Source organism: Pseudopodoces humilis, chromosome 18, assembly GCF_049639895.1.
Source record: "Pseudopodoces humilis isolate 2021_Gansu_Grassland_sample_001 chromosome 18, ASM4963989v1, whole genome shotgun sequence".
Classification (NCBI taxonomy): Eukaryota; Metazoa; Chordata; class Aves; order Passeriformes; family Paridae; genus Pseudopodoces; species Pseudopodoces humilis.
Window position 1 is genome coordinate 3,367,166 of NC_142217.1, and position 12,989 is coordinate 3,380,154.

Genomic DNA, 12,989 nt, shown 5'->3' on the forward strand with positions numbered 1-12,989 from the left:
AGCCTTTCCTCACAAGGAGATGCTCCAGGCCCTTCAGCATCCACACAGCCTCCACCAGACCTGCTCCAGGAGCTCCATGTCCTTCCTGTCCTGACACAGCATTCCAGATGTGCCTCACAGGCTGAGCAGAGGGGCAGGATCCCCTCCCTCACACACCCCAGGACACCCCACCTTGGCTCCAGGGCTGATCAGGAACAGTCACCGTCACACTCTTCTCCACAGAGCTGCAGCTGCAGCCCCAGCCCAGGCTGGTGCCTGGGGTTGTTCCTCCCCAGATGCAGGACCCTGCTCTGGCCTATGCTGGCTTCCAGAAGGTTCCTCTCTGCCCCTCTCCCATTGTTGAGGTCCCTCTGGAGGGCCACACAACCCTGTGAAGTATCAGCCGCTCCTCCCAGCTCCGTGTCAGTCATCTTTGTGCTGACCAAGGGAAGACAGTAGATGTGGTGGTTTGGGGTTTTAGCAAAGCTTTTGATACCATCTCTAACACTCTGTTGGATAAACTGTCCCTCACACAGCTCCACAAGTACCCCTTTGCATGGGTGAGGCCAGGTCAGGCTCAAAGGGTTACAGCAAATGGGGTCACATCAGGACAGTTCCCAGTGGGGTTATTCAGGGCTCTATTAGAGGGCTGGTGCTCTTGAATGTTTCTATAAATTATCCAGATTCAGGAATTTAACATACATTAAGCAGGTTTGCCAACAACAGTGAATTGGAAGAGGCTGTGGAGTCCCCAAGGGCCCTTACAGGGAGCTGGGCAGTCACAACCTCTGTGAAATTCAACAGCAGCAATGGACTCTGCACCTGGGACAGGGCTGTGCACACAATGCGGGGGATGAGAGGCTGGAGAGCAGCCCAGCAAACAGACCTGGGGCTTGATGGCAACTTCAACAGGAGCAATCAGTGGCAGCCAAAAGAGCTAACTCTGTCCTGGGACACAGGTGGGCTGAGGGAGGGGATTGTCCTGCTCTGCACTGGGGCTGGAGCTCTGTGTTCCCACCAATGGTGCTGGGAGCAAAACTGTGGAGAGAACAGGTCAGAAGCCATTTCCCATCCCATAAAATATTTAACCCTCTTTCGTTTTCAAATACTCTTTCTTTGTGTTTGGCTGACAGCACCAGCTCAGACCTAACTCCTTGGCAAATGCACTGCTTGAAATCCAGGGAAAAGCTCCAGGAGCAGAAACCAGGGTCTGACCTGGGGTTGGCATCCAGCCAAGAGGATGGTGCAGGGCTCTTCCAGTGGTGCCCAGCAACAGGAGGAGCAACAGCCAGAAACTAAAACTCAGGAAGCCCCCCCTCAATATGAGAAAGAATTCCTTTACACTGAGGGTGGCAAAGCATGGGAGCAGGTGCCCAGGGAGAGCTTGGAATCTCCTGCTCTGAAGACAATCCAAACCCACTGGACACATTCCTGTGACAGCTGCTCCACGTGACCCTGCTCTGACAGGGAACTGAATGATCTCCAGAGGTCCTTTCCAACCCCAACTATTCTGGGATTATGTGGAGCAAAAAGGAGCACAGACCCTGCTGGTTCTGCTGCCATGAGCGTGTGGTGCTGCAGCAGCAGCCTGGTTCCACTGAACAGCACTCCAGCCACTGGTTTGGTGGGAAGCACGAGAGCCCTGCACAGGGCAGAGACAACGGGATCTCTGCTGCCTTCGCCCCCTCCAGCTCTCACACGCAACTGCTGCAGCCAAAACCTCCCCTCCATGCTGCTGCCCAAACCATTTCTGACAAGCACCTGCAGCCTCCTGCCTTCAAGGGCCCCAAGAGGAACAACAGACAGCTTCCACTTTTATTATTACAGTTTAACACAGTCTTGGACAGAGGAGAAGCAGCAGGAACCAACATGCAAAGCAATTCAAAGACCCCAGGGGCTCGAGGAAGACCACCCACAGCTCAGCTCCTGCTCCCAGCAGTGTCTCTGGGGGCTCTTTCCCTCCAGCTGCTGCTCCAGTCGTGCCCCAGAGCAGGAGGAGGTCATGGCAGACACCAAACCTACACACACAGAGAGGAGAGAACTGGCCTGGGATTGTGTCTCGAGGAGTCAGGTCATTATCTGACTGGAGTTCAGCTGGCTTTGAAACCAGGAGAGCATCTTAAATCTTGTCTGTATTGTCAGGGAGAAGAGGGATCCTTCAGGAAGAGACAATGGCAGGAGATGAAGCTCAGGTATTTGGGCAGAGTTTTCCTGTGTCAGAGCTGGCAGCTCTTAGTGCCACCAGCTCTTCTCAATGCATCTGTTAAACAATAAATGTGGCCTTCCTCCCACTCGCCTCACACCTCGGTCTTCACCAGTGCCTTCTCCTGCAGCCCTGCTGCAGCCAGACTCCAAGTTCAGCCAAGTGGACAAGCTCCAGGAACAATTGGGATCTGTCAGGCATTTAGAGCTGGACACAGGTGCCTGGAGAAGGCCCAAGGCAGGAGGAGCCTTGGCTGAGGCAGCTGTCCAGCCCCACTCACTGGAGGGAGACCTCCCACCCTGCCCCACCACCCTGGGGCCAGCATGGAGCACGAGTGGGGGTGACTTTACTCTGCTCCCCAAGAGCTGCCCTCACTCCCCAGCACCTACAAAGCTGAGGACCCAGAGGGACAGGCTTTTAGGGCACAGGTCAAACTCATCTTGCACACAGGAAAGCCTTGGGGATCTTGTTGCCTTGGTTTAACTGTGTCCCTGTTCCATGGCAGGATTCCATGTCACTGTCCCTGTCCTTACGCTCTGGTGAGGCTGCACAGGGTGCTCAGACACAGCACAACTCTGAGGAGCTGGTGGCACAGGGACAGCTCACAGGTGGTGTCCAGCCCATGACAAACTGGTTTCCAGCTACCATCCCAGCAGGAAAGCTTTACTGCAAGCTCTCAAGGGGACAAGGAAGATCTTGGGACCTGCCAGAGCTCAATGCCAGGACTCCACAGCCTGTGCTGTGCACAGGAGAGAACTAAATACTCCCCTAAATAGTCATTCCTGAGCCCCAGATCCACAAATCCTTCCCTGCCTCCTTCTCCCCCTTCTATTTCTGTGTCTGCCCCAGTGCTGCTGCTTCACATCAGTGATCACGGAGGGACAGTCTGTGACAGGCTGGGCCAGGGCCATGCAGCCCCAGAGAAGCAGAGCAGACCTGGAGGAGATGCTTCCTACTCCCAGCAGCCACAGCTCAGGAGCCAGAGCCTGAGAAATTGTGCATTTAGCAGCATTTGGAGAATCTTCCTTCCATGGATTCACTCATCATGTCTGAAACTGGGTGAGCTTGTGCCAGCCCCAGCACACAGGGCTCCCACCAAGGGAGAGAGAATTGTCCCACCCTTCACTCCTTGTCTTGGAATGAATTCCAAAATTAGAATTTGCTCCATTATCCTACAGCAGCCCGATTATTTAAAAGCCTTTGGTGAAAAGCCTAGAAATGCAGGTAAATTGTCAAGCCCATCACCTTGTGACCAGCACCTCTCCCAGCAGCAAGGAAAACACATTCTCCTGCTCCAGGCAGGGATCAGAACACCAAGGAATGGGCAAAAAGCCCAAGTTTTACTTCAATGAATCAGCTTGAGCAACTTGGGATTTAAGATGCTGCAGCAAACAGAGCAACAATACCAACTACTTACTAGAGCAGAGAGAGAAAGAAAGAAATAGCTCCCCTTGGCAGGAGCTAAACCACAGAGTTCCACACACAGCCCAGCTCTCAGGATCCCATGGGCAGAAGAGGAATCCCACAGAGGATCTGCAGCCAGCCTCAGCAGCTGCTATGAAATGGAAGGAAATGTCCTGTGTCCCAGCGGGAAGATGAACTTCCCTTGGGATTGCTCCTCACTCGTAGATCCAGTGTGCAGCTGTGTCCTCCCAGCAGGGCAGCTCCTCCGGGCGGAACCAGAGCGAGATCTCCTGCTGGGCACTCTCCACCGAGTCACTGCCATGGATCACATTCCTGTGGGCAAGGAGAAAGGGAGCAGCTCTAACCAAGCTGAGAAAGGTGGGAGGGGGATGCTGTACACTGGAAAATCCCCCCTTGACCAATTTCATTAAAGGGATGGAGCCAGTCCTGTCCCACACTATCCCCTCCTATCACACAGCCCTCATCCTTCCAGCACTGCCAGAGCTGCAAGTGGCTGTAGCTCTGGGGTTTGCATTTTTCATGTCAGTGATTCCAGCTGTGCCTCCAGATTTTCCCCCTTCCATCAAAGCAGGTTTGGTATCAGACACCAGGAAACGGAGATCTAAGCCAGGAGGGTTCAGTAAGAGCTCCCCTGGCCACAAGCTGGGGCCACCCAAGGTCACCACCCATGAACATTCACCTGCTCCCACGAAAGGACTGAGTGGGAGCCTCCCTTCCTCTTCACAGCCTGACAGTCCCGATTACCAGAGCAAAACAGGCAAACCCCACCTGCTTTCAACAAAGAACTCAGCAGGAAGGAAACAACCCAGGTTCTACCTCCTACTAAAGCCAACCTTGGGAAGCAGAGCTCAGCTCTGGTCTGAGCACAAAAGGGAGAACTTCTGCTTTGGGAATGCAGACTCATGTGGCTTGGGCAGGCCTGGCACAGGAATGTCAGAACAGGATGCCCTGAAACACTGAGGGAAGAAGAAGCCAAAGCTCTCACTTGCTGACTTCAACACAGAAGTCTCCTCGGATGGTGCCAGGCCTGGATTCAGCTGGATTGGTCTCTCCGATCATGGCACGAACTGTCTTCACCACATCCAGGCCCTGCCAGACCTATGGGAGAGCAAAACCAGGATCAACAACCACAGCTGCCCCAGCAGGTCACATCTGCCCTCTGAATTCCCCAGCGATCTTCTCGGGTGAGAGACAGGAAAGGGTCTCTCCAAATTATTCTTCCAAAGTTGATTTTGGAAAATGATCCAAATTTCTGTGGATGTCTCCCCATCCCTGGAAATGCTCAAGGCCAGGCTGGATGGGGCTTGGAGAAACCTTGGAGGGTGCCCCTGCCCATGGCAGGGGGTGAAATGAGATCTTTAAGGTCCCTTCCAACCCAAACCATTCCATGATTTAATTTAAAACAGAAAACATCCCTGCAGTTCAGTACAGCTTCAAGAGACCCTCTGTGGGAAGGTATCACCTTCCTTCCAGGGTGCCAACAGCCACTGCTGCTCACACCTTGCACTTTGTCGCTGTTCCTTGGTGCAGGGGCCAGCACTCACCATGGCCACCATGGGCCCGGAGCTCATGTACTTCACCAGGCGGCCGTAGAAGGGACGGTCCCGGTGGGCAATGTAGTGTTCCTTCAGCAGCTCCTCCGAGGCCTGCACAGAGCACAGAGCTTAGTCTGCTCCCACACGGGGATCTGGGCAAGGGCTGCGCCTCAGGGATGCAGAAAATTAAGAGAATTGAGCTCTTGCACAGATGCTCAATTCCAGGAGTGAAACAGCAGGAGCCAGACACAGACAGGAGTTTCCAGCTGCCAGCTTAGTGACAGCCCTGGAATACAGGCACAGCCAAGGGCAGACATGCTCCCCACAGCCGGAATCACCCCTCCCATTGCCAGCTCTCCTCTGAGCTGCGAGGATTTGCTGCTGGAATGACACCAGCAGGCTGTGCAGGCCGGATGACAGGCAGAACCCCGAGCAGTGACCGGCACAGCCGGGGCTCGGGGGGCTGCAGGGGCTCCTCGGCTCCAGGGACCCCCAGCCTGGGCGGGCCCGGCCGCTCACCTGCAGCAGCTTCATCCCCACCAGCTGCAGCCCCTTCCTCTCGAAGCGCCGGATGATCTCCCCGACCAGGCGCCGCTGGACCCCGTCCGGTTTGATGGCCACGAAGGTTCGTTCATTGACCCCGCCGAAGGCTGCAGGGAGAGGGCAGAGGTCTGAGGGGGGGAAGGAGACGCCTCCGGGCCTTCAGCCCAGCGGGTACAGGGGGGTCGCAGGCCCTGAGCCGTGGGGACACGGGGGGTTCCCAGGTTCCCGCAGAGGAGGGCAGGGCGGTGCTGGCGGCGCCCCTCGGGCGTAGAGGGCACATGGACAGGGGGGCCCTGGCCCGAGCCCTCATCCGCGGCGTCTCTCCCGGGGAAGGGAGGGTCCTGGCCCTCAGGCACAAGGAGGGGTGGGGGTCCCTGGTCCCCAGGGCCGGGGGTCCCGTCCCGTACCACTGTGGAAGAGGCCGGCGAAGAGCCCCAGCACCAGGCAGATCATGGCGACGCCGCTCTTAAAGGGGACGCGCTCCCCCTGCGCTGTCACCGCCCCCCGCGGAACCATCGTGCCGGGGGCGGGGAGCGGCGGGACCGAGACACGGGGACACCGGTACGGCCCGTTCCCATGGCAACGGCGGGGCCTGGTGCCCGCCGGGACCGGGGGGGTCCCGATGGAGGCCGGGGGGACACCAGGCTCCACCTGTGCCAGGCATCCCAGCCGCGGCCTCCTTGCTGCCGCCTCTGAGCTCCCCTGTGCCGCTGGCCCGGCGACAGCAGCCCGGCTGGTTATCAGCCCGTTTTGCCTTCGCTGTCTCTGGCGTTGCGGTCGTGATGCGCAGTAGTCGTGGTTAGACTATTCCGGTTATGGGGCAGCCGCTGTGGCACTGACCGGCCCCTCTAGCTCGGGCTGGCACCTCTGGAAGAAGAGCTCTGAGCTCCCCCGGGCCGTGCTGCAAGAGCAGAGGGCAGAGCTCCAGCCCCTGGGAGCTCCTCTGCACAGAGCACATGTTGCTGATTTAATTTTGGGGTGTCAGATCGAGGTTGTTAACGCGCTGTCAGCCTCAGAGAGCTTCCTCAGGTATGAAGGGATAGGTAGGACTGCACTCCAGAGCTCCATTTCCAGCTCTCAGGAACTCAGCTCTTGGTTCAGCTCCCTCCAAGATCAGCCTCTGGAAGTACCAGCACATGAAATACCTTCGCCAGGTGCCCTGTGGAGGGTTGGATTTGCTCCCAAAGCTGTTCAGGTGCCTCATGGAGCGCCAGGTCTGTTTCCATCCTGCTTCTCGTGTTCAGAGTGTTCTGCTCCCTCTGCTCTGTTCAGGTCTTGGCTGGGACAAGCAGGGATCTGTCTCCAAACATCAGGGATCCAGATACAGTTTTAAGGAAATTATTCCTGGATTTGTACCAATAAATAATTAGTGGCTGTATCCTGACTGTCCAGAGCATGGCTTTGCTGGGTGAAAGTTGACCCCGTTTGCTCCGGAACAATCGTGCTGTGGTGGTTGTTATTCTGCCCATGGAAAAGCCTTTGTAGGATAAACAGTCTGGTGTGGAGTCCTGGGCAAGTCTTGGGCTTTTCACCTCTGTAATAAATAGAATTGATTCGTGCTAACTAAAGTGTAACTATTAAGAAAGTTATTATCAATAGTAATTAAAAGAATCAGTGTTACAAGGCAGATGTACCCCTTTACAGATGTTACATGTTAAAATTTAGGTGTAGGATGTAGTTTGGAAGATAAGTCATGTCCCAAGACTAAAACGGCCTTGAGATGGACAAAATTAGAACGACTTTAGGCATTTGGCTTAAAAATCAGTGAATATAAGACTAATTAGTAGAGTAACATAACACAGCGCTTAGTACACATGTGCAAACCTGTAAGGTTATCCAAAGGACAACGGGGAAGAGGAGAAGCCTTCTCCAGAAGACCCCCAAAAGAAAACTGAAGACCCCCTAACAACAAGTGAGGCATGCACTGTGAAGAAAAGTGACATAAAGTCAGAAAAATGGGAAATAGGAGGAAACTTACAGGAAACATTAATGAATATGTATAAACACACAGTATATAAGTTTAGCTTGAAGTGCTTTGTTTGGTACGTGAGGCAGGGTGGGAAGCCTCTGTACCCCAGTCGGTTTTGCTTCTGCTTTAATCATACTTAATTACTGGCAAATTATATATATATATATATAAAAATTGTAATTTTTTACTAAATTGTATTCTTTTACTATACCATATACTTTTATACCAAATTACTATTCAGTTTACTAAATTGTATTCATTTTTAATTAAACTGTTACTAACTCAAAGGACCTACTTGTCAAAATTCTAATTTAGTTTCTAACACAGCTGTTCCCGGAGCTCTGGTGCCGGCAGAGGGAGCACAGGCAGCGTGGAGGAGCTCGCAGCCCTCGGCAGCTCCATCCCATCCCGGGCTGGGGCACTCTCCTAAAACATTGCTGGAATTTTAAGGTGCACAAGCAGCGTGTTGTCAGCCCTCCCCTTGTGTTCTCAGGGACTGTTTTGTTGGAACATCTCTAACAAATCCTGCCTGGAGCAGGTGTCTGTGAAAGGAAACAGCCCTCACACAGTTTGGAAAGGTTGCAGAGCGCTCTGAGGAAGGTGCCTAATGGATGGTGTCAGTTCTCATTAGTTGCTCAAAGAGCTGCTAATTAAGAGCCCTTTCTCCAAGTGCTGCCGGTGACATCTGTGTGCATCCAGCCTGGTGTGCAGGAGTGGGAGTGGGGCTGAAGGGAGTGTGGCAGGTGGTGAAAGCCAGCTTCCTACCTCCAGCCTGATGGCTGATCTCAGTCTTCCTTCACAGAGGGCTAGTTCAAAAATAATGATGTTTCTATCAGTTTGATAAGATTTGTTCTAGGACACTTTTCAAGGTGCCTGCAGAGGTGTCAGTGATGAAGTCAACAGCTCAGTCCGCAGCCCAGGCAGCACCCGTGTGTGCTGCAGGCAGCCAGACTTCCACACAGGCAGAATCTCTCATTTCACACTCGTTTTAGTTTTGTTGTTTATTAATGCTGATGAAACACCTCATTTTCTCATACCATGAATGTTCTGTCATTCTCCACAGGTCTCCTCAAAAATCCCAGTGCAGGCACTTGGGTGAAGGTTTTCATTTCCTTGGACTGTAAATGTTCTTTTGAGCCTCAGGCAGTTCTTTGCAGCAGAACTTGGAGGAGACACATGTCAAACACTCTCCACTTGGGTGAGTCCTTCTCATGTTCTCTGGCAATGATGTGCTGTGGGGAGAAAGCTTTGACTTCCCTCCCTAGGAGCCCCAGAAATGCAGATTACTGGTGACCAGGTAGCTTGGGAAATGGAGCTGGGCCTGATTCCCAGGCAGATTATTCCTGAGCCAGTGTCTTTTAGGCACAGTTTTAGGCAGGTGTGTATTTAGGGTAAGCACAGGAAGCTGCAGTAAGAATGAGACCACAAATCCTTCCTACAGAGCTTTCACTTGGGTGCTCAGCATTCTCAGCCCAGATGTGTGCATGGAATGGTGCCACAGGCAACAGCTGCACATCTGGAAGGGGCTGAATAAATTTGCTGCCTCGTTTGGAAAGCCCAGTGATCACTTTTGAAGCCCTCACAGGGAATCTGAAAAGCCAAGTACCTTCTGGCACCAAATATCTTCTCATTTCAGTGGGAAGGTTCAGGGTGGAAGGATCCCAGTGTGGCAGGGGAGGTTGGGGGGGGCTGTTCCCATGCTCGCCCCCACTGCAGGAATTTCAGGCGGAGGCAGAACTCTATTTTTGCTCTTGCTGGATAGAACATTGCAGATCCTGTGGTTATGTAAGAGACTCCAGAGCATGTAGGTGCAGATAACGTGGCCATCCAGCACTGTGCAGTGCAGACAAAGGCTTTTTGTCTCTTTTTGTCACACTTAGCAACTCCTGCAGTTGGCACTGCCTTCCTTCTCAGGCTCTTTTTGCACCTTTTTGCTTGTTTGGGGAGCATTTTTACCTTTCAGTTCAGCCATCTTTCACCAGTGTAGCATTGCCACAGCATGGAGTGTTGGTGCCTCTCACAGTGTGGGCTCTGCACAGGTGCAGACCTACTTTCATACTGGACCACTGATCCTGCTGGAAACATTTCACCTTTTAGGATAAAGAGGGGTTGGTAGAGCCAGAAGATTTCCTTAAGCATCTTTTGCTGGATGCAGGGGATACAGATGTCAGAGCCAGAGCTACATAAAGTGTAGTGACCCACAGCAGGGTCACTTTCCAAGGGAACATGGAACAGATGAGAGGATCCATTCCAAACTGCCATTGCTCCACCCTGGAACAAAGCTCTGCTATAGAGGTGGGGGGTCTGAAAACTGGGAGTAGCTGTCTGAGTAGAGCAGAAAGTCTCCAGGGGTACACCTTTAACCCTAGGACAGGTGCTGCTTCCTCAGAGGGAATGGCTCAGGCCAGACTTGGCTTTCTTACATTTCACTTTTCCGTTCTTGTGGAGTCCATAAAAGATTTCCTTGAAAGAAACACTCAGGGTACACAGCCCAGGTAAACACTTGCACTTGGAAGCAGAGGTTTGTGTTAGTTCTCACTTCTGTGCAGTGCTAAAGCATTTTATTTATACCTGTCTGGGCAGCCTGGGAATTTCTTCCCATCCAAGACTAGAGAAGGACAGGCTGGAATAGGCAGTGCCAGTGACGAGATGGGCCTGGAGCCCTTGTCGTGTGCTCTGTGTGTCACTTGTGTGCTGCTCCCAGTCCTGGCTCCTTCCTGTCCTTGCAGGTGCACAGCAGAGGAGTCTGTGCTGATGGTGAGATCCCATCCAAAACTCCTGCACAGATGCAGCTGCAGTAGCTTGGTCTGTCCTGTTCTGTCTGGAGTATTTAATGGAATCCCAGAACGGTTTGGGTTGGAAGAGACCTCAAAGCCCACCTCATTCCACTCCCCTGCCACGGAGAGGGACAGCTCCCACTATCCCTGGCTGCTCTAAGCCCCGTCCATCCTGGCCCTGGACACTTCCAGGGATGCAGGAGCAGCCACAGCTTCTCTGGGCACCCTGTGCCAGGGCCTGCCCACCCTCCCAGGGAACAATTCCTTCCCAATATCCCATCCATCCCTGCCCTAATCCCTGTTCAGAGGGGCCTGAATGAAGTCTCCCCTCTCCAAATGCATCACCAGCTGCTCACCTGTGAAAGGGGCTGTTGCTTCTCCCTCAGTTCCCTGCCGTGTAGAGCCTGTGTGTCCCCCCAGCAGTGCTCCTTGTGATGCCACAGCACTCACAAAGTAGGTCAAACCATCTAAACCCTGGCTTGAAATCCCTTGAAGTAAATTCCTGCCCTGCCTGAATGTGTCCCAAGGGGGTTAGGACTCATGGCTTATGGGGAGTTAAGAAAGATGAGCAGCTTTGCTGTAGCTGAGTAAACAGCTCTGGGCAGCCCGGCTCCCTGCCCTGCCCTCCCGGCTCCCTGCCCTGCCCTCCCGGCTCCCTGCCCTCCCCTCCCGGCTCCCTGCCCTGCCCTCCCGGCTCCCTGCCCTGCCCTCCCGGCTCCCTTCCCTCCCGGCTCCCTGCTCTGCCAGCCCATCTCCCTGCCCTGTCTGCCCAGCCTGGCCTCATCTCGCCCAGGGAAGTGTCCAGCCCATGCTTTCAGAGAATCGTTAAGGTTGGAAAAGACCTCCAAGATCAAGTCCAACCTTGAGCAAACACCGTGCGTGCAAAGCCGTATCGAGAAGTACCACATCCACTGATCTTTTGGCCCCTCCCAGGGATGGTGACTCCAGCACTGCCCTGCTGCTCTCACCAGGCGACTTTGGTGACACCAGTTCTAGAAGGGGTGAGAAGGGTGAGAACCTCGGGCTATCCTGGCTCACCTGAGCCTTGGTCAGTGTGTTACATGTTTCACCTGTGTCGCTTCTCTGGGTGCTGTCCCTAGATGTGTGGTAGGAATTTGGCCAGCACCTCTCTGACAAGGGCAGCAACAAAACACCTGGACAAGTAAGTCATTCCCTCACATCCCAAGCCCAGAGCTTTGGGAAACCTCAGTGAAAGTTACAGGAATGTTTGTCTGTGGCTATCAGCCTGTCCTTGATGCTGTGGAAAGGCCCAGATTATTTGTGTGTGTCAAGATCATTTTGAGTCTCTGCAGATGAAAATCTGTTCTTGTGGTGAATGCAGTGGTGACTCAGCACTAGGGGAGGAGGGAAGATGACCTTAGGAAAATCTTTTCATCCCAATGCTCTGGAGATGTCTAGGAAAGGAAAGACTGAGTGGGAAAAAATATTAGCCCTTGGCAGAAAGAGGCTTTAGAAGAAGCCCAGAGCTTAATGCCAGGGGAAGGCTGCAGGGTCTGGGGTCTGGGCACACAGCAGTCTGGGCCTCAGGCCTTGCTCCCAGTTCTTTCTGCAGGAATCAGCTGGAGCGTCAGGAGTTTCCTTCCTGCCCTTCCAGGGTCAGAGGTTGCAAGAGGAGAAGGACAACCCAGGACTCTGGCAGGTGTGGAAGTGACAATTCCAGCAGTAGAACAGAGGCAGCCCTGCAGCAGCTACAGTGGAAGCAGCCCCTCCCCTGCTACAGGTGAGCCCTCAAAGCCCTCTGTGGCTTTGTGTTAAACTTTGGAGGCCAAGGGCAGGGAGGGCATTCATGGGCATCCTCACTACAAGCTCTGTGTTGATGGAGCAAACAAGCCCTGAATGTGCTACCAGCTGCCTAGAGAAGCAAGCCTTGTCTCTGGGTGTGTGATTAAACCAGAACCTTGCTCCAGCAGTATCTGCTCACCCTCCTGTTGGCCCTCTCAGGCCTCTCCCTGCTGTGGTCTCACTTCCCAGGACCTGCTCACATCACCTTGGTGTGTTCCCCAGGTGATACCTGGGCAGCCACTGTCCCCCATGGTCTGTGCCTCAGCTCTGGTTTTGCTGTCCCAGTGGCTGCTGCTGCAGTCTGACAGCTACAGCCCTTTAGGCAGAAAATGTATCACCCCAGAGCTGTGGGGGCTTTCCACAGGACACCAAGCTCTCCTCAGGGTGTGCCCCACACCTTCCTTGCTCTTCTGATGTCTGATCCTTCAGGGAGCTGTTTTAGCTCACCAAGTTCTCCCTCCCCCCACGCCCCTGAGCTTTCTGCTGCTCCTGACTGAGAGTGGCAGGAACAGGATTAGACTGGGATTCTCTGACCCTTCTGACAGCAGCTCAGCCAATGGATGAAGGCACATTTTTATCAGCACGTGTTTATGTGAACATTAATAATATAAAACTCCTACTAGATGAGGAACTCTGACAGAACTTTTTTTCCTATAATCTCATGTAGTCAAATACTCTCCTGTCCTTTTCCTTCCCCTCCAGCTTTGGTCTCTGTCCTCAGCACAGCCTCTTCGGAAGATGTGTTTCTTCCCACT

The 12,989-nt window shown here is 53.6% G+C and overlaps 1 protein-coding gene and 1 long non-coding RNA gene across 2 annotated transcripts; one reads left to right on the forward strand and one right to left on the reverse strand.

Annotated features, from left to right (window-relative positions):
- Positions 1-1,780: 1,780 nt before the first annotated feature.
- On the reverse strand, positions 1,781-6,197 carry LOC102101831 (nucleoside diphosphate kinase C). Its single transcript, XM_005522810.3, has 5 exons — positions 6,093-6,197; positions 5,662-5,792; positions 5,152-5,253; positions 4,593-4,705; positions 1,781-3,919 (listed from the first exon to the last, which is right to left on the reverse strand). The coding sequence occupies exons 1-5, from the start codon at positions 6,136-6,138 to the stop codon at positions 3,802-3,804; spliced, it is 510 nt and encodes a 169-aa protein (XP_005522867.2). The 5' UTR covers positions 6,139-6,197; the 3' UTR covers positions 1,781-3,801.
- Positions 6,198-6,367: 170 nt separating this feature from the next.
- Positions 6,368-12,171, forward strand: LOC148182910 (uncharacterized). Its single transcript, XR_015774097.1, has 3 exons — positions 6,368-6,899; positions 8,718-8,852; positions 12,047-12,171. It is a non-coding gene; the product is annotated as an uncharacterized LOC148182910 (long non-coding RNA).
- The last annotated feature ends 818 nt before the right edge of the window (positions 12,172-12,989 follow it).